General features: G+C 34.7%; 1 protein-coding gene across 8 annotated transcripts; it reads right to left on the reverse strand.

The window, feature by feature from the left end:
* Positions 1 to 356: 356 nt before the first annotated feature.
* On the reverse strand, positions 357 to 11,309 carry LOC113720283 (uncharacterized). 8 transcript variants are annotated; one of them, XM_027245202.2, is made up of 9 exons: positions 11,080 to 11,309; positions 6,502 to 7,142; positions 6,219 to 6,324; positions 5,404 to 5,496; positions 5,128 to 5,323; positions 3,962 to 4,140; positions 2,908 to 3,158; positions 2,120 to 2,301; positions 357 to 792 (listed from the first exon to the last, which is right to left on the reverse strand). In XM_027245202.2, exons 2-9 carry the CDS (start codon positions 6,854 to 6,856, stop codon positions 625 to 627), a joined length of 1,530 nt encoding a protein of 509 aa, XP_027101003.1. In that variant the 5' UTR covers positions 6,857 to 7,142; positions 11,080 to 11,309; the 3' UTR covers positions 357 to 624. The 8 variants fall into 8 exon arrangements, with proteins under 8 accessions (XP_027101003.1, XP_071936726.1, XP_071936727.1 ...); XM_072080625.1 differs by having other exon boundaries at positions 6,502 to 7,147; positions 11,080 to 11,305; XM_072080626.1 differs by lacking the exon at positions 11,080 to 11,309 and adding an exon at positions 9,329 to 9,630.
* Between the last annotated feature and the right edge of the window lie 15,888 nt (positions 11,310 to 27,197).

The following is a 27,197-nucleotide window of genomic DNA, read 5'->3' on the forward strand; positions in this document are numbered from 1 at the left end:
TCTCGTGTTATTACCATATAGCAGCAAGTGCAGCTTACTGACCTTGTGATTATTTTTCTTCTACTACAGCATTTCATGCATTTCCCTGATGTCCAAATGATCAGAAGCTCGGTACATCACCATCCCATCCTTTGGAAAGGGACACTATTTGATGTCCTCATGTAGATAGTTAATTACAAGACTAGACTGTTGGTGAATCATGTTCTTTGGCTTCTCAGGTTGAAGCATAACAGTTAGATATTAGCAAAGACTCAAGCTTCCCCTTCCATGGAAGAAGCTGGAGCGTGAACAATTCAAATATTGCTATTAAATGCACATTGCAAGAAGAAACTCAATTCATGCAATTAAATCAACTATGAAATCACAAACAGGCTATTTATCTTGACATTCCAAAACTGGACTCAGATTCATATAGAGACAAGTTTTAAATTAGTTCATATGTTTGATCAATTAGCAAGATCCAGCTACCCTACACTCTACAGAATTTCCCTGCCTGCCAGGCAAAGATGATTTTCCAAAAGTGTTGCATCAAAACATACGGCATGTTCATCTCCTGCAGAACATAATATAATGACCCAGATTTGACTATCCATAACTTTTCGGAGAATTCAAGCATCTCAATTCTCAAGTGAAGGGATAAAAGTTTGAGAAAAGCAAACTGCCAATAAGTATGTAAGATGCACAGTATACCCAAATAAAATACCCCCATCTCTTGGCAATACTGGGTGTCATCATGACATGGGAGGTAAACCAATAAAGCAAAGGGCTGGCAGATAAGAATCGAGTAGCAACCTGTTAAAACATGGTGATGGTCATATTATAATTGATGTTATTAAAATACGAAATATATGCTAATCAAAAGTCTAAAAAATTGAATGAACGGCTTCTTATCTTTCACAAATGAATTTGAAGTGTATACTTGAAAGAGACAGATGCATATACTCGATGCTCACAATTTCCTAAAAGTATTATCTGGAAATGGAATGATACATTAAAATGTCCACGGACAATCATGACTTGCACTAAACTTGTAGGAGTAGGAAGTAGAACTCAATCCCAAGATCCACGTAGTTTGACATGTATATCACAAGGGACATTCTATCATAATCTAAGCTGTCATCTGTGTACTTTTTAATTGCACAATTGGTCATCTGTATCCAGTACATTTATTGCCATACATAACTAGTATGGTAAAAAATAAAACCGGTTTGGTTCCTTACTCTCCATGTTAAAACTTTATAACTACAGCCCTATCAAACAACAAGGTTTTAGTTGATGATTATGAGTAATTACACAAGTTCAATTGTAAGAACTACATGTGCTCACACGAATATGTGAAGCGAAGAGCAAATATTTGTTCGTCCTTTGCATCATAAAACTTTACAAAAACAAGACACTAAATGAAATTCTAGTTAGGAAGCAGCTGTGTATCCATGAGGGGAAAAAAAATTTCCAATTGGTTCAAGCCCATAATTGGTTTCCAAGAGTGTCTTAAGCCATATTGATCCTTCAGTCATCCGCCCTTTTAAATTTTTACCTCTTCTATCAGAAGGCAGGATTGATGACCTAATATCAACCAAAAACTTTTCTACAAGTGCATGCTTGCTGCCCTCTACCCAAATAGGAAAACAGGCTACAAGGGAGAAAAGAAACTGCCAAATTTCATGAGAACTAACAATCCACCGTCACCAGCAGAAGTGTCTAAATCAGATCCAATCTAAAGATATTTTGGTTCACTATGGCTTACTAAATCAAAAACAATTTCAGGGACCAAAAATCAGTAGTTAGTTAATTGTTTAAGGCACACACAAAGTCATCTCAATTTGCAACATCTGGAAGAAAAAAGACAAACCAAAACTACAGGCATGACATATCACCAGAAGAAGAAAAATCAAGGCCACAAACAAAAAAGACTACAGGCACAATATGTCATTGGTAAAGAAACAGAAAAAGGAAAAGAATGTAGCATTAAACTCAGAAAATACCAGCCAAGTCAACTAAACATGACTAGTAAAGCATCTCACACATCAGCAATATAATAATCTAACATCTTCTTCACATATGGTAATAGAACAAATACAAGACATTTGAGAGGTAAAGAAACAGAGGGAAATCCAACCTGCACATGCATGACTAGAAAAGCTGTGGCAGCCATGAAACCAGTATGTAGAATGAAAGGAATAACGAGAACGGGTAAACATGCACGTCCTTCTGATGACACATTGCCTGATTGTAATGAAACATTCCTAACAGGGCTCCATCCTTTGGTAAACCTTTTCCTCTGTCTAAGAGATTGAGCATCTGCAAATAACAAAACTTTTAAATTGCAATAAAATTTGCAAGTTGTAGCCAAAGAAACAGAATTGCAAACTTCATTGAAAGAACAACATATTATGTCGAACTATGGGTAAGCAACATCTTCAATAAAAGCATGCCACACATTTCATGAATTAACTAGTAAACAATTGCAGATATCTAATACTAGTGAAAGTTGGTCTCATGATTAAACCTTAACCAATGGTTTATCTGCATGGCAAATATTAAATTTATGAGATAAAGACATTAGGGAATACACAGATCTTAGGCTAGTCAAGCCAACTGCACGTACATAATACTCCTGTAAAATTAACCAAGGGAACAAATCTTTCAATCCCCATCCTATCATATGCCTTCCCAAATTACATGGTAACAGCACCTCAAATAATACTTGTAGATAACTAACTCGCCGCATAGATGGGCAAACTCTGAGGTAGATAACTAGCAACATAGATGGGCAAACTCTGAGGTAGACGGAAAACTGCAGCATCACAAACCTTATCTTTCTTGGTTCTTTAACCTACTGCTTACTACTTTACCAGATAAAGAGGTGCTGAATAGTCTTTAACACAAACTATTGGAAAGCAATACCTTGCAGTGTGCTTGATGTTTCATCTTCCAGAGAGCCAGGAGTTTCGGGCTCTCCATTTGTTCCCGGGGGTATAATGTATGCAAACAACTCTTTGTTAACAGGAAAAGCTCCCAAACCAAGAGAAAAGAAAACTTTAGGAGACAGCTTCACGTAATATACAATTGAACAGATAGCAAGAGACAACACCGGAGTCGCAAGGAGGAAGTTGGGCAACTGTTTCACTTGGAAATACTTCAAGAAACCCACTCCCCTAGAATTTAAAAAATAAAATAAAATCAGCTCGAATTTAAAAAATAAATTGAAAAATTATTCCAAAAACACATGAATAATGTAAAGGTGAAAAGTAAATTGGAAGTATAGCAGCAGGACAGAAGCAATTGCAACACGTAAAGTAAAAATTCCTGTCTCCACATCTATCTGTTCTTCTGCAGGAAGACCAAAAAATATAGAGAATGGCACAAGGGCAGGAATCACAAAAAAAATGTTACCACCAAAACACTTGGATCGACCACAAACATTGGACTGATGCAGCATCTTACATAATAGTCACCTAGACATGTGAGATACCCAACTATCTATATATACATGCACAAGAAAGAATTCAACAATGAATAGTTAGGGATGACAGCTTGACTGCAAGAATGCCTGAGAGTTGTTGCTTGTTGACAAGCGTTATTGAACATTAGAACTTATTGAAAACAGAAAAAAATTTCACCTTAACAATGATACTAACCTCAATAGTGGCAGAAGAAAAAGGACGAAACATAGATATGCATGTTTATCAGCTATGAACTTACAAATTGGATAATCACTGAAAAGCGCTCATGTATCGAGTGCATTAAGTCTAGGAGTAAGCATACTAAATTACTAATGCTAATCCAATGCAGATGTATTATGGAGAATGATTGATATGTCACAGCATGCTTCCAATTTATTTAAGTTAATAGATGAACCAACAACCCAGTTTGTGTTTCAACTGGACACCAAAGTACATTTGACTATGCATGTATAACAGGCATAAACTTTGAGAGGAAAGAAAATGCATCAACATACCAATAATGACTCTGAATATGATCGTACAGCAAAGGTATTCTTGCCCTGCACCAAGGGATCATTTCATCCTCTGCATGTCTTCTACAGATATTTAAATATCCGTATGCTTGAAAAGAGACAAAAGGAATAAAGATACAGAAGCAACGGAAAGCACCAGAAACAACCACCGGCAGAGCAAGCTGGCATTAATAAAAGGAATAATTAGGACATAACCTGAGTTTGATAATAGCCATAACCAGGAATTCTACACATCAAAGGGAATGAAAAATTAACATTAAAGTTATCATTTTCTCTTAAGAACCAAATCAAATGTAAAAGTTAAAAACTATTGGTGAAGATACTTCTTCTCCACAGTTCGTGCAAATCTACACTCTTGAATTATTAATCTTGAAAGGGATTAAAAAGTAAACAAATCCAATCAATAAGCTACAGGCTTTTGGGACCGTTAGTCTAGTAATCATCTTATCAATGCATAAAAACCAGACAATAGGTAAAGATGACAAGAGTAACTAACAAGACCGTCAATCAAATTGATACACAAAGCCATTTGTTAGTAGGTCATTGCTCAGGAAGATAAAGTTCAAGCAAATGTCAAGAAAAGATCACAGGCATCCCAAAGATCATATACATTCATGAGAAAAAAAATGGTAGAACAGTTTCAAACATACATAAGAATAGATCAGGGGTTCCAACGATCAAATACAGTCTGCATGCACACACTCAAAGCTGGTGAAAGATTCAACTCAATTAGGGACTACCTACACCACCAGTAGCTATCTACGTACAAACACGCTGATCCGTACCATGCTGCTTCACAAAAAAGTATGACCATAACACACACAGAAGTTCTACCAAAGAAATTAACATGTTTCTCAAGTCACTACTAATGCCAATCCTAGTATGTCAAAGAAGAAAGGATAAAGGTGACAAGAAAAAATCAAGCTTTTTGTGCTGTGGATGGAAATGCACAGTCTGACTACCCGTAGAGATTTTGCAGATTTTATGAAATTTTAATATCTCTATTTGGCATATAGAGATATTGCACATCCAAACAGAAAGAACCAAGAATAAATAGTTGAAAATATATTTGTAGCCTAAATTTAACCTTATTACTGGCTAAGGACCAGCAGAAAAGGATTATTTAGAAGGGGAAATAGGGCACTTACAGAAGCATGCTTTTTGAGAATGATGGCATCATAAGCCTGATGCATTGCTTGAAAGCAAAAATAGCCAGCATTGAGCATCCCATTTGACCTAGCAGCCCCAGAGAGAGCAAAGCAAAGTGTTGCAACATTATTTGCATGACCCAATAAATTGTACAATCCCACAATCGAGAAGACAGCATACAAACTCTCAGAATATCTGCAGATCAGAAGATCAAGCTATGTTCAGCCTAAATATTTCTTATTCATGCTTAAAAAAGGTTTGGCACATGAAATTACATTGATGAGTAGAATACGGAGGCTGGATTAAAGCAGAACAAAATTGATGCTCGCAATGCTACTTCTGAGTCATTCAATATAAGAATTGAAAGCCTGTTTGAAAGAAAAAAACAAAAGCAGAAGTCAGAAACCAAATAGGTCTGTATCACCATTAAAAAAAAGGACGCGCACACAAACACACATATTTATTTATATAAACAAATGCATTTGCCAGTATGTTGGAAGCTACGAAGGAATACTGCTAAATCACAGAACCACAAAAACAAACAGCAATCTAATCTGATTTTATTGCAGCTAGACTTCCATCAATTGTTAACAAGATTTTCTTCTTTAGGGGCTAAATTGTTGTCATACAGATGAATATATGTTTTAATAGCAATAGATGCAGTATGTTTGAACTATTGCAACATTTAGAAGAATAACGCGATCATATCCTGTTATATTAACTTCCATCTGATAAACTTTATGTTTGAAAGTGACAATACACATGGTTAAGGACAAAGCAATAAGCACAAAACAGACATATTTGACACGCCTGAAAACATCAAGTAAGCAATATATATATATATATATATATATATATATATATATATATCCATCTTTTAATTACTCTGATAACAGAGTTTCCATTTCATTATTCTGAAATTCACTTTATTTGTATGTTAATCCTATTAAGAGCATATCCACAAGACATCGCATTCCTCGACCAAGTTTAAAATGGAAAATATACCATTAAATCACAAAAAGCCTTTCACATTATCTCAACATGAAATATAACTATTTAAATGCATCATGCCAAAAATATGCTTGCGAACCTGTAAATATATAAAGCAGTGAAAACAAATGCAATGTTGTTAAGGACATATCCCGATAATCCCAGTACAGCTTTATGTCCAATAATTGGTAGCAATGGTGCTAAAACTGCGGGAAAAGAGACATAAGAAAACTTTAATATAAGAAATTTTGCACAATATCACTAATACAAAAATAAAAACAATTTTCTCCCCTCCCCCACCCTTCAAATTCCTGGTACAATTTTGACTTTGGATGTCCCATTTAAAGGACTTATTCAGTAAAATTAAAATTAGAAAAACTGACCAGTTCGAGATAAGAGAGAGATGCACATGGGGAGCAAAGGGAAAAAGGCGTAGGACTGTTCATATTCATAGCCACATTGTGCGATACGAACATAGTAAACACTGTCCCAAACAATGCTGCCCTCCAATGCAGACGCAACATGTGGAAACAGCAGTTGAGGATCCGTATCAGCAATGGCGTTGGCGTCTGCGGATGAGAGGCAGCCAGGGTTAATAAAAGCGGAGGTGTCGTATGGGCTGAGAAAAGATCGCCAGAGAGATATCAAGGTTATTAACAAAAGCCGCGATGATATGGCGTACTTGAGCACGAGGCAGGTATGGTCACGAGGATCAATTGAAGATGATTTCCTCATCATTATCTTCACATAGAGTTGTTTGTGTGGGCCAGAAAATGAGATTTTCTTGATGGTGATGCAAGTTGTAGTGCTTGATGGCTGTCGGGAAGTTTGCTAGTAATACTATTTAAAAGGCATTAATGAACACCCAAGAATGCCTTTTTTTTAAATGAAATTTCCTCCGGTGCTCGCCCAAGTAGTTCATGACTTTCATTAGGGCTTGAATTTGTCTTTTCTAATTCTTTTGGTTTGAAACATGGGAGAACTCCAATTGGTAGAAAAACACCCACAACCCCTTGGGGTTATCCTGCACTTGGAAGAAGTAGAAACAGAAATAAATATAGTGATTTCCAAGAATAAACAGAGTGATATACAAGAATCCAAGAGAAGAACATTAAAACAAACAAACCAAGAAAATACCAGACTCCTTAAAAAAATCCCATTAATAATACTAGTACCCGGGTCCTTAAATTCAGAATTCTTATTAAAATAAAAAACTTTCCAGCAAATGTCAAATTATGAAAGATAGGTCGAGCTAGAGGGACATCCAGATAGTTCACGCCAAGCTAGTCTTGTGCATCAAGCCTATGCTTGTGGGTCCCCAGGAGGCACTGAAAATTTGCAAAGCCAGATATTTGGATGATCTGCGTTGGCAAAGAAATTTTAAAACATAGAGGTCTCAACCTAGAGTGACATGATCTGTTCAAACCTAAGGTTGAACTCTAGATAAGTTAGAATCGCTATAATAGCACATAGAACTAAGAATTGAAGTTAGAAGAGCAGCATAACCTATATGGGAAACTACCTCGTCAGACCAAGTGTGAAAGAGTTTGACATCAATGATAGATACCAGATACGTTATTCAAGAGAAACCACTTTAGTTGTGTTAGCCCATGGGATCTGCAGGGTTTTATAGTGGCAGTGACTAACTTCAAATATCAAAATACCTTCTTATAAAATGAACATCCTTTCAAAAGGCACACAAGCACTAAGAGGATGTCAAGTGCTGAAAAACCTAATCATCTATTTAACCTTATCCTACTCTTTCCTTAGGAGATATGTGCTTCTTCTCTATTTGGGGCAGTATTGAAAGAAAACAGATGCATAGATTAAGTAATGGAAGTGAAGCAGAAGAAATAGCACATATAACAAAACATAACGACATATGGAAAAATAATCACACATTGAGCACTAAGAAAAGCCTAAACAGAAAAACTATCTACTCAATGTGAGTGCTCAACCTTTATTGATAGAACAACCACTGAAGTATCAGTACAAACTGAACCTCAAATACCTATGTTACATGAACTTGGGGGCAGGGGTCAGATATGGGTGCGTGTCGAAGTGTTAGATTCGCATATCTGAAAATTGTAGGATTCAGAGATACGTGTCCAATTTTGGGCACAGGTGCAAGGGTGCGCTCCTTAAACTCATAGATGGATAAGATTTTTAGAAATAAATTATTCTAAAATTTATGCACAATGATATATAAAGTGTATTTTAATAAAAAATTTTAATTAAATGTGCAATTAGGTTGAAGAGAACCATAAGCTTGGTTAGAAAGGTAAATTTTTCAAGTATAAGAGGCTGAAATTATATTAAAAAGTGCAAAATTGTAAAGAGATTAAGTTACTTGTTGAAAATAATGATTAATCAAAATACAGGGATTTAATTGCAAAATAAATATCATAGTCAAACCCTATATTCCTCATCCCTCATTCAGCGTTGCCGTCACCTCATTTACAGAGCATTTAAAACAAATCAAAACAGAGCACCTCTTCTCCAAAAGCAAAGCCACTCTTACTTAGATGCCATCGTTGCTACAATCCCATATCCGCCAATGAAAGAGAATCAACAGTCCGTATGTATTAAGCGAAAATACAGCAGGTGTCGTGAGTATTTTTCTATTTTAGCAGCATAAAACAGAGCTGATTATGAGCACTTTATCTAGTAGAAATAATGATAACATGGATCATGCTATTATTTACATAGGAGCAATCTTAACATGCATGATTCCAATAAGACATGCAATAGAATGAATAATAGCAGAAGCAAAATGACCCACAGGAAAGAAAATCTGAATCACCAGATGAACAAAATGTGGCCGACAGTCAAACTAATTTGTAAAAGATAAAAGAGAAAAAACAAAAGACAATAGTACAAGTAGTATTATAACCCCTGAACAAACAAATGTGTCAAATATGAAGCACCATGACCTGATTCTGTTTATTAAATACCATATAAAGAAATAGCAAAAGAAAATCAGCGTCCCAAATTTAGAGAAGGCCAGATCAATGGCAATAAATTTACCACTATAACCTCCACCAACTAAATCTTTGAAAGGAAACAACTTGAATTTTTCCTTAACTGTGTACCAAGTTCATGAAGGAGGAGGCACGAGGAAAAGATATCTGTTCCTTTCAAAAGTTTATTTAATTGGTGTGATTGTTAAGCTGTATAAGAGAAAGGGAGATTGAGACGGAGAAAACATACAGATTTTCCCAACAACAGCAGGAGATTGAGAACCATAGTAAGATAACATGGTGATCACGGAAGGGATAGGGTCTTTGCAGCTTCTAGACTTTTAATCAGGAGTTTGAGAAAGTAATTTGCTCTGGAGGAGGAAGAGGTGGTAGGGGTGAGGTTTGGATAGAGAGGCAGAGATATTGAGGTGTTGTTATAATTTGAATTGGCGGAACCATTAGAATCAAAATTTTCAGGCACATTAATCCATTATGTGCGAGTCATGATTCAAGAAACATTTTAGGGAACCTATAAAGCATGACACCGGACGGAAGACTTTAAATGAGAGATTGAAATTTAAATGTGACAATTAGGCTATCAGGGAAAATTTTAAAAGTAATGCAGCGTTTTCTCAAGGATTATAAGGATTTGTTTGGGTAATGAAATTATTCCAAATAATATTTCGCTTGCATCATAAACACATTTTCCAATCCACCTTTTTATATTTCCAATCACCCTTATATCTCATATACATCACATCACAAAAAATGTTACTGTAATTATTTCAAACAATAATCTATCCAAACAAACAACTTGTTAACAGCACTAAATGTAATATGTGAAAGAAATCAACTAGAGCTCCACTACTAATCCTACTCAATTAATTCATTGAGCAAAAAAAGAAAAATTCTTGGTTCCATCTGAATAACTTGAAGCGTAATGAACAACAGCAAATTTTCTACATTATTGGGTGAGCAGCATCACAAGATCACTCATTTCTGATATTCATCCACATTTTGCATTCTTTTTATATGATTCTTTTTATGTGCAAAAAAAGGAACATTTGGTGGGAAGATGACCTCTTAGTTTTCATTATTTTTTTGTCAATTATCTTTGTCATAATTTGTCCAAGCTCTGATGCACAAGGCTTGGTTAGTTATCTAAATTATCTTGACCACAAAAAATACAACATCGACCTACAAATCTTGGTGACCAAATAATATAAGCACATTATTCATGCATCTGATGTTTTGGCCCAATAAAGAGGCATTAATTCATTTGCCATTTTTTTCCTGCATTATCCATTTATAGCAGAAAAGCTCAGCCTCCAGAACCTCTCACAAACACAAGACAAAAACCATCACCAACAAATTACTTCAATATATACATACATGCATATATGTACATGTGTATATATATATATAACTAAACATACAATGATAGTGTATTAAAGACTCCACAAACAGACACATTAAAATTGTGAACGTGATTGTTGAAGGGGGGAAAAATAAAAAGAGAGAAATCAGTGAGCTACAAATTTCATTGGCCAAGCATGGTGCACCTATTCCCTACTCCACAATTATATCTCCGATTCTTGTTCTAAGCAATAGTTATATGTGTTAACCATGGCCGTTAACTGTCCACAAAAATTCTCATTAATTTCGTAACAATAGCATAAAGGCCACAAGTAAAATGCAAAGACCAGTAGCCACAACTCCGCTGCCATTATCCCCAAAATATCCATGTCCATGGACAATACATTACAGGTTATAGCAATTAATTCCAGATAAAATAGGTATTTCGGGGATTAGAGAAAGGGTAAAATGACGAGAGCCACTGGTTGTGGGTGTATGAAGTAGAACAGAGAAAAAAAAAAGAATATTTGAAAGGCGGACGATTTGGGTCTAAACAAAAGAACAAGAAAAATTGGCATAGATTTCCATTGTGGCAGGACAAGAGGAGTGTTTGGCTCCGAAGTGAGGGTGGTTTGGCAACCTTACCGATGCTCTTCCTTCGTCTAGGCAAGAGAGACCCATTGATGGAAATCGCTGCAGGCATTGCCAGGAGTTGGACTAAGTTTTGGTTGGGTAGATATTTTTCAAGAGAAAATCCTTTCCTTCTTCGACCAGTTTACAGTAACGAGTGGCAGAAAGTCAGAGAGATTCCGAAAAGGGGATGGAAAGAGCATAAAATGGGAAGTCGGGGGAAAGAGTAGAGAGAGAAGCTCCGTTGCTTGGGAAATTTTTTTTTGTTTAACCTCTTTCTTAATAGTTCTTTTTTTTCCATGTAAATTAACATTTAAAACAAGGTTATTTTAGGTAATTCAATAAGCCTTTGTTTAACCTCTTTCTTAATAGTTCTTTTTTTTCCATGTAAATTAACATTTAAAACAAGGTTATTTTAGGTAATTCAATAAGCCAAGGGAGGTCTTTATAATATCTCAAATTAGAGGGTTACTGCCTGCAATTGTCAAAATCCTCAGGGTAGGTTTCTGAAATTATCCCTTTAGTATATAATGAAATATTAAAATTTATATTAACATTTATATATATTTTTATTTATATATTGTAGAAGGAATTTTTAGTGGAGACCCCTCAATAACTTCCAAACTTTCCATTCTTTTTTCTGGATTTTTTATTTATTTTAATACATAAAATCTAATTAAAAAAATTTGAAATAGTGGATTATAACTAATTGTATCACCAATCAAATTTAGAATTTAAAACTTTCTCAATATCTCTTTGTTAGATGATTCAATTGATTGTTTCGTAAACCACTTATAGTTTATTATTCAAACTTTAAACCCTTTTAATTCCATAACTGAAAAATACATTTGTCAAATCAAATTTTGAGAGATAATTGATTAGTCTCATTTTAAAATCATTCAACCCATTTTGCCTTTATCACTTTACCCGTTATTACTCCTTCGTTAAAGAAGATTGATCTGTCAAGTAAGATTTTTAGGAATAATGTGATAAGTCCTGTTTTTAAGTTATTCACCTAATTGTATATTTGTCACTTTCCTTTTGGTACAGTAATCATTTGCCAAGTCTAAGGATATATCCGATTACTTCTGTTCTTTAATGATTCATCCTATAATTACTAAATCAATTTTCTTGTGGGTTTAAACTTATCATATTATTTTATTTGTTATTTAGTGAGCTTAGGGCACGTTAGTAGGTTTGTTTTTTCTTAGTTTTATATTTTTTTATGTTGGACTTTATTTAGTAGGTTTATTTTTTCTAAAGTTTTAAATTTTTAACATCAAAACTTATATTTTAACATTAAGTTTGGACTATGTAAATAATGGTTATGGCATTTTATTTGCACTTAGAATAAACTCAATATTAATATTGTGCATGCATTTAGATGATTTTTCATATAGTACATGTACATCAAAAAGTGCATCTAAAAGAAAATTTATTTTTGAATTCTAAATCAAGAAAGGTACATTTAGATGGTTTTTTTTTGCGGTATTTACCAAAACTTTGATGAAGTGTAACATTTCACCAAACTTACACCCAAAAGCTTACTTTTTCTCAACTACTTCAATTCTTGATATTTATTTGACTAAAAATACTTGCAAAATGAGGCAATGAATCCTAGATAGTGAAAGTAGTGAAAAGATAATTCTAACTTTTTATATGACTGAAAATACTTTAAAAAGTGAGGTAATGAATCTGAAATAATGAAAAGGGATAAAAAAAATATAGGATCGTACGGTTGGAGATGAAAAAACTTGGGGGAGAGCTATCAAATTGGATAATTCATGTGGGTTTGAACAATTTATAATTCGGTTAACCTATATACAACTATTTAGTTAATGGTTCAAAATGGATGAGTCATAAATGAATATAGTTTTAGATAGGTCTCAGTTATCCAATTACCTATTCATGGCCTGTTATTAAATTTTAATTACCTTTTTTTTCCATATTTTGTTTAGCAACAAAATAGTATATCATTGTAATGAAAAAATAACAACATGTCAAGTTAGTAAATAAATTTTTACCCAAATAAAGAGAAAAAACATTTAAAAAAAATTACACAGAGGAACCTAAAATGGTGATCATTGTGAGTTTCAAATTTTATCAATTTACAAACATCTAAACATAATTTAGGTATTAATGCAAATAATCAATTAGCGCTCAAGAAATTTATTAGACTTTTATGAAAGGAAGGGAGATAGTAAGGATAAAATTAGATATAAATTAGATAAAATTAGATACTAAAATAGTACTCTTTTAAGTTTTTAGCTTTTTTCATGTAACTATTATAAATAATTCATTTATTATTATTATTATCTTAGATATAAACCCGTGCATAGCATGGTGTTAGAATACTAGTAAATACTTATTTTATGAGTTATACAAAAGAATGACAAAGATTTAAATAATACATTTTCATATATTCGCATAAATAAAATTATAAATTAATCCACTATTTCACACACAACAACATTTGAGCTAAAATAAAACTAAATATACCATAATATCCAGAGTGGATGACCAAAACGATGACTAAGCTATTAAGTATGGCATAGGTCAGTCATCAAACTTTTTTTGTGGACACAAAGGTCACTATTCACTAAGCTGACAAAAAGGGGCCACCGAGGTCATTTTGTCAAATTCTATCAATAAAATAACTAGTTGTTAAGAACTTTTGTTTGGACAAATATTGTCTTATGGGCAAAATTGTCCAACAAAGTAATCGGACATAAGGAAGCCCTCAGCAAAAAAGGACATGAAAAGTTAGAAAAAGTTCTCTTTGAATCTTCTCATTCGAAAGAGGGGAAAACCCTTCTCCATTCAGATCTACCAAATTGAACCACCAGGCGAGGAATTTTTCAGCGCATTTGTCTCACCAGCTTCAGCAGCGACTGAAATCGTCAATATAGTGGTTAAAGATGGACTAGGTCAAGTGAAGAAGGGAGTATCTCGGTCTATACACATTGTATGGTATGTTCAATAGAACCCTCTCTCTCAAATTCTGTAAACAAAGGAGGAAAAACTTAATTAAGTGAACCTTGGTAGGAAAGTGATGGGTAATAAGCTGCATTTTAGGTTGAAATGGGCATGAGAACATGGGCCTCCTTTTTTGTCTATGTAGTAGGTTACATGGGTTCCCATACAAACATGTGTCTATGCTAAAATTAATTAGGTAGAGTGATTGAAGTTTGGTTGCATGTGTTGACTGATGGCAATATTATATTGAAATATGTCAGTTCATTATGTCAACATGCACTTTAGATTGAACAATTAATAGGAGATAATTGGTATATTATTAAAAGTTGAACATTTTAGACAATTTATTAGAGCTAGCATCAAAGAACAATCACATGTACAATATATAATACGTTTGATTTCTTATTTCTTATTTTAGAGTCGGGATGCCAATTATATTCGATTAAATTGCATCATGGTGGTAGAATCAAAGGAGAAAATGTAAGGATCGAAAACAACCTGAGAGGGGGGTGAATTAGGTTGATTAAGAAACTAATCAAGTTATGGGCACTTTGTGCTCCATATGAAATTTACCCTCTTTTCTAGGTGATCACACAATGAATCAATCAATGAATGAACAATATCACTTGAGAGAAGTAGAAGAGAAAAGCAATTTAAGGATCACAACATAACAATAAATAAAGGAGAAGAAAGGAATTGTGATACGAACTCGACCCAACAAGAATCTATCTTGAAGAACCAAGTTGATCAGGCAGCGGAAGGATCTATCTTGATCAGGCTATGGAACAATAACTACCTTGCTAGACCTAAAGAGAACCCGTCTCTCAAAACCTAGTGGATTGGTTATTGGTTAGGGAACAATAACTACCTTGCTAGACCTAAAGAGAACCCGTTTCTAAAAACCTAGTGGATTGGTTATTGGCTTGAAAGAACAAGATGATGTGATCATCTTGCCTTGAACACCACAAGTATCCAAGCTAAATACTTGATACTGTTCAAGAAGAAACTCAAGTTCCATCGAGGAACTCCATAAAAGGAGACAACTCACTTTTTATTAATTCATCTTCAATATCATGTCCCTGAATAGTTAAATAAAGTTGGCTATTTATAGCCTTACAAAACTCAAAACCCTAATCTAAATTGGAAATAATACAAACTTCCTTATTTGACTTGACACAACTTCCTAAATAAATTTGAAAACAATTAACTACTTTTCTAAAACTATAATTCAATTAGAATAAGAAACTAACTGACTCAATTGGCTTAACTATGGTCAACATGACCTTAGCCTTTATTTCCCTTAATAACTCAAGACTAACTAACAAGTATTGCTGGAAACTTACTTAAATAAATAACAGGAAATAAGCATGACAAATCTTCAATGATTCTTGAACCCGATTGCACCATCAACCATCAATTGAATTTCCTTGAATTTGAAGGGAATCCAAATCTTCATGTTCTCATCATTCCCCTCATCTTGAAGGACGATTTGTCCTCAAATCGAGTGCTTGCTTACAAAGGAGTAACTCGGAGAATGTCTTGATAAATGCAATCCAAGAACCATGTCGCCAACTCAACTTAATTATGAACACGAACCATTGCACATGCTCCATTTGTCAAGAATATCTTTACCCAATTGTACTTGGCCAGAATTTGGAAGTCAACCAATATTTGGAAATCAATCAAGATTTGGCAATCAATCAAGATATTAATCAAGATTTGGAAACCATTCAAAGGCAAGGCTGCCTTTTTTTTTTTTCCTTTTTTCTTCCCTTTTTTTGTTTTTCTAACTTGCCAATTCAAGAAAATAAGGTAGCTGCACTTCAAGAGTCAAGAGGATGATTTTTAGGGTTTTCAAAGTATCAAGAAACAAACAAAAGGTAAAAAAAAAAAAAAAAACCAAAAATTCGGATGAACAGTACTACTACAGTAGCGTCGGATGAACAGTACTGCTACATTCATGAACAGTGCCGATGAATAGTACAGTCGTGAACAGTCCGATTTTTTTTTTTTTTTTTGTTGCTTTTGACGACTCAGCACAAGGTTACGACTTCACTTGGAAGAAATTTAATGGGAGTTAAACCCTTGAAAAACCTGTTTTCAAGAACGTAATCACACCAAAAAATTTCAATCTCGATCAATCACAGGATAGGTTAGACTCAAGTGATAAAATCAAGAAAACAAGAATCAAAATTTATTTTTTTGTTTCTTTTAAATCAAAAGGCGGCTAGGGTTTTGGTAGAAAAATAAACAGAAAAAAAAGAAAAGAAAAGGATATTAACCTGAAACAAGAGCCGAAGCTCTGATACCAGATGATACGAACTCGACCCAACAAGAATCTATCTTGAAGAACCAAGTTGATCAGGCAGCGGAAGGATCTATCTTGATCAGGCTATGGAACAATAACTACCTTGTTAGACCTAAAGAGAACCCGTCTCTCAAAACCTAGTGGATTGGTTATTGGTTAGGGAACAATAACTACCTTGCTAGACCTAAAGAGAACCCGTTTCTAAAAACCTAGTGGATTAGTTTTTGGCTATTAAATACAATTAGTGAGTTTTCACTTTCTCTTTGGCAAGAGAGTTTCCTTTGAATACTTGAGAATCTTCTCAAGTTATTCACCCAAACTTATCAATCGAGTATCTCCTTGATTGTGGCGTTCTACTACCTCCAATTTGGTTCGTTAATTCGAGTAGTTACGGGTTGAGATAATATCAAAATTGTTCGTGACTTCTAGGGATTAGTTGGGTCAAATTTCCGCTGCCTAAGCCATGGTGTCTTGGTGATACGAACTCGACCCAACAAGAATCTATCTTGAAGAACCAAGTTGATCAGGCAGCGGAAGGATCTATCTTGATCAGGCTATGGAACAATAACTACCTTGCTAGACCTAAAGAGAACCCGTCTCTCAAAACCTAGTGGATTGGTTATTGGTTAGGGAACAATAACTATCTTGCTAGACCTAAAGAGAACCCGTTTCTAAAAACCTAGTGGATTGGTTATTGGCTTGAAAGAACAAGATGATGTGATCATCTTGCCTTGAACACCACAAGTATCCAAGCTAAATACTTGATACTGTTCAAGAAGAAACTCAAGTTCCATCGAGGAACTCCATAAAAGGAGACAACTCTCTTTTTATTAATTCATCTTCAATATCATGTCCCTGAATAGTTAAATAAAGTTGGCTATTTATAGCCTTACAAAACTCAAAACCCTAATCTAAATTGGAAATAATACAAACTTCCTTATTTGACTTGACACAACTTCCTAAATAAATTTGAAAACAATTAACTACTTTTCTAAAACTATAATTCAATTAGAATAAGAAACTAACTGACTCAATTGGCTTAACTATGGTCAACATGACCTTAGCCTTTATTTCCCTTAATAACTCAAGACTAACTAACAAGTATTGCTGGAAACTTACTTAAATAAATAACAGGAAATAAGCATGACAAATCTTCAATGATTCTTGAACCCGATTGCACCATCAACCATCAATTGAATTTCCTTGAATTTGAAGGGAATCCAAATCTTCATGTTCTCATCATTCCCCTCATCTTGAAAGACGATTTGTCCTCAAATCGAGTGCTTGCTTACAAAGGAGTAACTCGGAGAATGTCTTGATAAATGCAATCCAAGAACCATGTCGCCAACTCAACTTAATTATGAACACGAACCATTGCACATGCTCCATTTGTCAAGAATATCTTTACCCAATTGTACTTGGCCAGAATTTGGAAGTCAACCAATATTTGGAAATCAATCAAGATTTGGCAATCAATCAAGATATTAATCAAGATTTGGAAACCATTCAAAGGCAAGGCTGCCTTTTTTTTTTTTCCTTTTTTCTTCCCTTTTTTTGTTTTTCTAACTTGCCAATTCAAGAAAATAAGGTAGCTGCACTTCAAGAGTCAAGAGGATGATTTTTAGGGTTTTCAAAGTATCAAGAAACAAACAAAAGGTAAAAAAAAAAAAAAAAACCAAAAATTCGGATGAACAGTACTACTACAGTAGCGTCGGATGAACAGTGCTGCTACAGTCATGAACAGTGCCGATGAATAGTACAGTCGTGAACAGTCCGATTTTTTTTTTTTTTTTTTGTTGCTTTTGACGACTCAGCACAAGGTTACGACTTCACTTGGAAGAAATTTAATGGGAGTTAAACCCTTGAAAAACCTGTTTTCAAGAACGTAATCACACCAAAAAATTTCAATCTCGATCAATCACAGGATAGGTTAGACTCAAGTGATAAAATCAAGAAAACAAGAATCAAAATTTATTTTTTTGTTTCTTTTAAATCAAAAGGCGGCTAGGGTTTTGGTAGAAAAATAAACAGAAAAAAAAGAAAAGAAAAGGATATTAACCTGAAACAAGAGCCGAAGCTCTGATACCAGATGATACGAACTCGACCCAACAAGAATCTATCTTGAAGAACCAAGTTGATCAGGCAGCGGAAGGATCTATCTTGATCAGGTTATGGAACAATAACTACCTTGCTAGACCTAAAGAGAACCCGTCTCTCAAAACCTAGTGGATTGGTTATTGGTTAGGGAACAATAACTACCTTGCTAGACCTAAAGAGAACCCGTTTCTAAAAACCTAGTGGATTAGTTTTTGGCTATTAAATACAATTAGTGAGTTTTCACTTTCTCTTTGGCAAGAGAGTTTCCTTTGAATACTTGAGAATCTTCTCAAGTTATTCACCCAAACTTATCAATCGAGTATCTCCTTGATTGTGGCGTTCTACTACCTCCAATTTGGTTCGTTAATTCGAGTAGTTACGGGTTGAGATAATATCAAAATTGTTCGTGACTTCTAGGGATTAGTTGGGTCAAATTTCCGCTGCCTAAGCCATGGTGTCTTGGTGATACGAACTCGACCCAACAAGAATCTATCTTGAAGAACCAAGTTGATCAGGCAGCGGAAGGATCTATCTTGATCAGGCTATGGAACAATAACTACCTTGCTAGACCTAAAGAGAACCCGTCTCTCAAAACCTAGTGGATTGGTTATTGGTTAGGGAACAATAACTACCTTGCTAGACCTAAAGAGGACCCGTTTCTAAAAACCTAGTGGATTGGTTATTGGCTTGAAAGAACAAGATGATGTGATCATCTTGCCTTGAACACCACAAGTATCCAAGCTAAATACTTGATACTGTTCAAGAAGAAACTCAAGTTCCATCGAGGAACTCCATAAAAGGAGACAACTCTCTTTTTATTAATTCATCTTCAATATCATGTCCCTGAATAGTTAAATAAAGTTGGCTATTTATAGCCTTACAAAACTCAAAACCCTAATCTAAATTGGAAATAATACAAACTTCCTTATTTGACTTGACACAACTTCCTAAATAAATTTGGAAACAATTAACTACTTTTCTAAAACTATAATTCAATTAGAATAAGAAACTAACTGACTCAATTGGCTTAACTATGGTCAACATGACCTTAGCCTTTATTTCCCTTAATAACTCAAGACTAACTAACAAGTATTGCTGGAAACTTACTTAAATAAATAACAGGAAATAAGCATGACAAATCTTCAATGATTCTTGAACCCGATTGCACCATCAACCATCAATTGAATTTCCTTGAATTTGAAGGGAATCCAAATCTTCATGTTCTCATCATTCCCCTCATCTTGAAAGACGATTTGTCCTCAAATCGAGTGCTTGCTTACAAAGGAGTAACTCGGAGAATGTCTTGATAAATGCAATCCAAGAACCATGTCGCCAACTCAACTTAATTATGAACACGAACCATTGCACATGCTCCATTTGTCAAGAATATCTTTACCCAATTGTACTTGGCCAGAATTTGGAAGTCAACCAATATTTGGAAATCAATCAAGATATTAATCAAGATTTGGAAACCATTCAAAGGCAAGGCTGCCTTTTTTTTTTTTCCTTTTTTCTTCCCTTTTTTTGTTTTTCTAACTTGCCAATTCAAGAAAATAAGGTAGCTGCACTTCAAGAGTCAAGAGGATGATTTTTAGGGTTTTCAAAGTATCAAGAAACAAACAAAAGGTAAAAAAAAAAAAAAAAAACCAAAAATTCGGATGAACAGTACTACTACAGTAGCGTCGGATGAACAGTACTGCTACAGTCATGAACAGTGCCGATGAATAGTACAGTCGTGAACAGTCCGATTTTTTTTTTTTTTTTTGTTGCTTTTGACGACTCAGCACAAGGTTACGACTTCACTTGGAAGAAATTTAATGGGAGTTAAACCCTTGAAAAACCTGTTTTCAAGAACGTAATCACACCAAAAAATTTCAATCTCGATCAATCACAGGATAGGTTAGACTCAAGTGATAAAATCAAGAAAACAAGAATCAAAATTTATTTTTTTGTTTCTTTTAAATCAAAAGGCGGCTAGGGTTTTGGTAGAAAAATAAACAGAAAAAAAAGAAAAGAAAAGGATATTAACCTGAAACAAGAGCCGAAGCTCTGATACCAGATGATACGAACTCGACCCAACAAGAATCTATCTTGAAGAACCAAGTTGATCAGGCAGCGGAAGGATCTATCTTGATCAGGCTATGGAACAATAACTACCTTGTTAGACCTAAAGAGAACCCGTCTCTCAAAACCTAGTGGATTGGTTATTGGTTAGGGAACAATAACTACCTTGCTAGACCTAAAGAGAACCCGTTTCTAAAAACCTAGTGGATTAGTTTTTGGCTATTAAATACAATTAGTGAGTTTTCACTTTCTCTTTGGCAAGAGAGTTTCCTTTGAATACTTGAGAATCTTCTCAAGTTATTCACCCAAACTTATCAATCGAGTATCTCCTTGATTGTGGCGTTCTACTACCTCCAATTTGGTTCGTTAATTCGAGTAGTTACGGGTTGAGATAATATCAAAATTGTTCGTGACTTCTAGGGATTAGTTGGGTCAAATTTCCGCTGCCTAAGCCATGGTGTCTTGGTGATACGAACTCGACCCAACAAGAATCTATCTTGAAGAACCAAGTTGATCAGGCAGCGGAAGGATCTATCTTGATCAGGCTATGGAACAATAACTACCTTGCTAGACCTAAAGAGAACCCGTCTCTCAAAACCTAGTGGATTGGTTATTGGTTAGGGAACAATAACTACCTTGCTAGACCTAAAGAGGACCCGTTTCTAAAAACCTAGTGGATTGGTTATTGGCTTGAAAGAACAAGATGATGTGATCATCTTGCCTTGAACACCACAAGTATCCAAGCTAAATACTTGATACTGTTCAAGAAGAAACTCAAGTTCCATCGAGGAACTCCATAAAAGGAGACAACTCTCTTTTTATTAATTCATCTTCAATATCATGTCCCTGAATAGTTAAATAAAGTTGGCTATTTATAGCCTTACAAAACTCAAAACCCTAATCTAAATTGGAAATAATACAAACTTCCTTATTTGACTTGACACAACTTCCTAAATAAATTTGGAAACAATTAACTACTTTTCTAAAACTATAATTCAATTAGAATAAGAAACTAACTGACTCAATTGGCTTAACTATGGTCAACATGACCTTAGCCTTTATTTCCCTTAATAACTCAAGACTAACTAACAAGTATTGCTGGAAACTTACTTAAATAAATAACAGGAAATAAGCATGACAAATCTTCAATGATTCTTGAACCCGATTGCACCATCAACCATCAATTGAATTTCCTTGAATTTGAAGGGAATCCAAATCTTCATGTTCTCATCATTCCCCTCATCTTGAAAGACGATTTGTCCTCAAATCGAGTGCTTGCTTACAAAGGAGTAACTCGGAGAATGTCTTGATAAATGCAATCCAAGAACCATGTCGCCAACTCAACTTAATTATGAACACGAACCATTGCACATGCTCCATTTGTCAAGAATATCTTTACCCAATTGTACTTGGCCAGAATTTGGAAGTCAACCAATATTTGGAAATCAATCAAGATATTAATCAAGATTTGGAAACCATTCAAAGGCAAGGCTGCCTTTTTTTTTTTTTCCTTTTTTCTTCCCTTTTTTTGTTTTTCTAACTTGCCAATTCAAGAAAATAAGGTAGCTGCACTTCAAGAGTCAAGAGGATGATTTTTAGGGTTTTCAAAGTATCAAGAAACAAACAAAAGGTAAAAAAAAAAAAAAAAAACCAAAAATTCGGATGAACAGTACTACTACAGTAGCGTCGGATGAACAGTACTGCTACATTCATGAACAGTGCCGATGAATAGTACAGTCGTGAACAGTCCGATTTTTTTTTTTTTTTTTTGTTGCTTTTGACGACTCAGCACAAGGTTACGACTTCACTTGGAAGAAATTTAATGGGAGTTAAACCCTTGAAAAACCTGTTTTCAAGAACGTAATCACACCAAAAAATTTCAATCTCGATCAATCACAGGATAGGTTAGACTCAAGTGATAAAATCAAGAAAACAAGAATCAAAATTTATTTTTTTGTTTCTTTTAAATCAAAAGGCGGCTAGGGTTTTGGTAGAAAAATAAACAGAAAAAAAAGAAAAGAAAAGGATATTAACCTGAAACAAGAGCCGAAGCTCTGATACCAGATGATACGAACTCGACCCAACAAGAATCTATCTTGAAGAACCAAGTTGATCAGGCAGCGGAAGGATCTATCTTGATCAGGATATGGAACAATAACTACCTTGTTAGACCTAAAGAGAACCCGTCTCTCAAAACCTAGTGGATTGGTTATTGGTTAGGGAACAATAACTACCTTGCTAGACCTAAAGAGAACCCGTTTCTAAAAACCTAGTGGATTAGTTTTTGGCTATTAAATACAATTAGTGAGTTTTCACTTTCTCTTTGGCAAGAGAGTTTCCTTTGAATACTTGAGAATCTTCTCAAGTTATTCACCCAAACTTATCAATCGAGTATCTCCTTGATTGTGGCGTTCTACTACCTCCAATTTGGTTCGTTAATTCGAGTAGTTACGGGTTGAGATAATATCAAAATTGTTCGTGACTTCTAGGGATTAGTTGGGTCAAATTTCCGCTGCCTAAGCCATGGTGTCTTGGTGATACGAACTCGACCCAACAAGAATCTATCTTGAAGAACCAAGTTGATCAGGCAGCGGAAGGATCTATCTTGATCAGGCTATGGAACAATAACTACCTTGCTAGACCTAAAGAGAACCCGTCTCTCAAAACCTAGTGGATTGGTTATTGGTTAGGGAACAATAACTACCTTGCTAGACCTAAAGAGGACCCGTTTCTAAAAACCTAGTGGATTGGTTATTGGCTTGAAAGAACAAGATGATGTGATCATCTTGCCTTGAACACCACAAGTATCCAAGCTAAATACTTGATACTGTTCAAGAAGAAACTCAAGTTCCATCGAGGAACTCCATAAAAGGAGACAACTCTCTTTTTATTAATTCATCTTCAATATCATGTCCCTGAATAGTTAAATAAAGTTGGCTATTTATAGCCTTACAAAACTCAAAACCCTAATCTAAATTGGAAATAATACAAACTTCCTTATTTGACTTGACACAACTTCCTAAATAAATTTGAAAACAATTAACTACTTTTCTAAAACTATAATTCAATTAGAATAAGAAACTAACTGACTCAATTGGCTTAACTATGGTCAACATGACCTTAGCTTTTATTTCCCTTAATAACTCAAGACTAACTAACAAGTATTGCTGGAAACTTACTTAAATAAATAACAGGAAATAAGCATGACAAATCTTCAATGATTCTTGAACCCGATTGCACCATCAACCATCAATTGAATTTCCTTGAATTTGAAGGGAATCCAAATCTTCATGTTCTCATCATTCCCCTCATCTTGAAAGACGATTTGTCCTCAAATCGAGTGCTTGCTTACAAAGGAGTAACTAGGAGAATGTCTTGATAAATGCAATCCAAGAACCATGTCGCCAACTCAACTTGATTATGAACACGAACCATTGCACATGCTCCATTTGTCAAGAATATCTTTACCCAATTGTACTTGGCCAGAATTTGGAAGTCAACCAATATTTGGAAATCAATCAAGATTTGGCAATCAATCAAGATATTAATCAAGATTTGGAAACCATTCAAAGGCAAGGCTGCCTTTTTTTTTTTTCCTTTTTTCTTCCCTTTTTTTGTTTTTCTAACTTGCCAATTCAAGAAAATAAGGTAGCTGCACTTCAAGAGTCAAGAGGATGATTTTTAGGGTTTTCAAAGTATCAAGAAACAAACAAAAGGTAAAAAAAAAAAAAAAAAACCAAAAATTCGGATGAACAGTACTACTACAGTAGCGTCGGATGAACAGTGCTGCTACAGTCATGAACAGTGCCGATGAATAGTACAGTCGTGAACAGTCCGATTTTTTTTTTTTTTGTTGCTTTTGACGACTCAGCACAAGGTTACGACTTCACTTGGAAGAAATTTAATGGGAGTTAAACCCTTGAAAAACCTGTTTTCAAGAACGTAATCACACCAAAAAATTTCAATCTCGATCAATCACAGGATAGGTTAGACTCAAGTGATAAAATCAAGAAAACAAGAATCAAAATTTATTTTTTTGTTTCTTTTAAATCAAAAGGCGGCTAGGGTTTTGGTAGAAAAATAAACAGAAAAAAAGAAAAGAAAAGGATATTAACCTGAAACAAGAGCCGAAGCTCTGATACCAGATGATACGAACTCGACCCAACAAGAATCTATCTTGAAGAACCAAGTTGATCAGGCAGCGGAAGGATCTATCTTGATCAGGCTATGGAACAATAACTACCTTGTTAGACCTAAAGAGAACCCGTCTCTCAAAACCTAGTGGATTGGTTATTGGTTAGGGAACAATAACTACCTTGCTAGACCTAAAGAGAACCCGTTTCTAAAAACCTAGTGGATTAGTTTTTGGCTATTAAATACAATTAGTGAGTTTTCACTTTCTCTTTGGCAAGAGAGTTTCCTTTGAATACTTGAGAATCTTCTCAAGTTATTCACCCAAACTTATCAATCGAGTATCTCCTTGATTGTGGCGTTCTACTACCTCCAATTTGGTTCGTTAATTCGAGTAGTTACGGGTTGAGATAATATCAAAATTGTTCGTGACTTCTAGGGATTAGTTGGGTCAAATTTCCGCTGCCTAAGCCATGGTGTCTTGGTGATACGAACTCGACCCAACAAGAATCTATCTTGAAGAACCAAGTTGATCAGGCAGCGGAAGGATCTATCTTGATCAGGCTATGGAACAATAACTACCTTGCTAGACCTAAAGAGAACCCGTCTCTCCAAACCTAGTGGATTGGTTATTGGTTAGGGAACAATAACTACCTTGCTAGACCTAAAGAGGACCCGTTTCTAAAAACCTAGTGGATTGGTTATTGGCTTGAAAGAACAAGATGATGTGATCATCTTGCCTTGAACACCACAAGTATCCAAGCTAAATACTTGATACTGTTCAAGAAGAAACTCAAGTTCCATCGAGGAACTCCATAAAAGGAGACAACTCTCTTTTTATTAATTCATCTTCAATATCATGTCCCTGAATAGTTAAATAAAGTTGGCTATTTATAGCCTTTCAAAACTCAAAACCCTAATCTAAATTGGAAATAATACAAACTTCCTTATTTGACTTGACACAACTTCCTAAATAAATTTGAAAACAATTAACTACTTTTCTAAAACTATAATTCAATTAGAATAAGAAACTAACTGATTCAATTGGCTTAACTATGGTCAACATGACCTTAGCTTTTATTTCCCTTAATAACTCAAGACTAACTAACAAGTATTGCTGGAAACTTACTTAAATAAATAACAGGAAATAAGCATGACAAATCTTCAATGATTCTTGAACCCGATTGCACCATCAACCATCAATTGAATTTCCTTGAATTTGAAGGGAATCCAAATCTTCATGTTCTCATCATTCCCCTCATCTTGAAAGACGATTTGTCCTCAAATCGAGTGCTTGCTTACAAAGGAGTAACTAGGAGAATGTCTTGATAAATGCAATCCAAGAACCATGTCGCCAACTCAACTTGATTATGAACACGAACCATTGCACATGCTCCATTTGTCAAGAATATCTTTACCCAATTGTACTTGGCCAGAATTTGGAAGTCAACCAATATTTGGAAATCAATCAAGATTTGGCAATCAATCAAGATATTAATCAAGATTTGGAAACCATTCAAAGGCAAGGCTGCCTTTTTTTTTTTTTTTTCCTTCTTTCTTCCCTTTTTTTGTTTTTCTAACTTGCCAATTCAAGAAAATAAGGTAGCTGCACTTCAAGAGTCAAGAGGATGATTTTTAGGGTTTTCAAAGTATCAAGAAACAAACAAAAGGTAAAAAAAAAAAAAAAAAACCAAAAATTCGGATGAACAGTACTACTACAGTAGCGTCGGATGAACAGTACTGCTACATTCATGAACAGTGCCGATGAATAGTACAGTCGTGAACAGTCCGATTTTTTTTTTTTTTTTGTTGCTTTTGACGACTCAGCACAAGGTTACGACTTCACTTGGAAGAAATTTAATGGGAGTTAAACCCTTGAAAAACCTGTTTTCAAGAACGTAATCACACCAAAAAATTTCAATCTCGATCAATCACAGGATAGGTTAGACTCAAGTGATAAAATCAAGAAAACAAGAATCAAAATTTATTTTTTTGTTTCTTTTAAATCAAAAGGCGGCTAGGGTTTTGGTAGAAAAATAAACAGAAAAAAAAGAAAAGAAAAGGATATTAACCTGAAACAAGAGCCGAAGCTCTGATACCAGATGATACGAACTCGACCCAACAAGAATCTATCTTGAAGAACCAAGTTGATCAGGCAGCGGAAGGATCTATCTTGATCAGGCTATGGAACAATAACTACCTTGCTAGACCTAAAGAGAACCCGTCTCTCAAAACCTAGTGGATTAGTTATTGGTTAGGGAACAATAACTACCTTGCTAGACCTAAAGAGAACCCGTTTCTAAAAACCTAGTGGATTAGTTTTTGGCTATTAAATACAATTAGTGAGTTTTCACTTTCTCTTTGGCAAGAGAGTTTCCTTTGAATACTTGAGAATCTTCTCAAGTTATTCACCCAAACTTATCAATCGAGTATCTCCTTGATTGTGGCGTTCTACTACCTCCAATTTGGTTCGTTAATTCGAGTAGTTACGGGTTGAGATAATATCAAAATTGTTCGTGACTTCTAGGGATTAGTTGGGTCAAATTTCCGCTGCCTA

Source organism: Coffea arabica, chromosome 2e (assembly GCF_036785885.1).
Source record: "Coffea arabica cultivar ET-39 chromosome 2e, Coffea Arabica ET-39 HiFi, whole genome shotgun sequence".
In the NCBI taxonomy this organism is placed as follows: domain Eukaryota; kingdom Viridiplantae; phylum Streptophyta; class Magnoliopsida; order Gentianales; family Rubiaceae; genus Coffea; species Coffea arabica.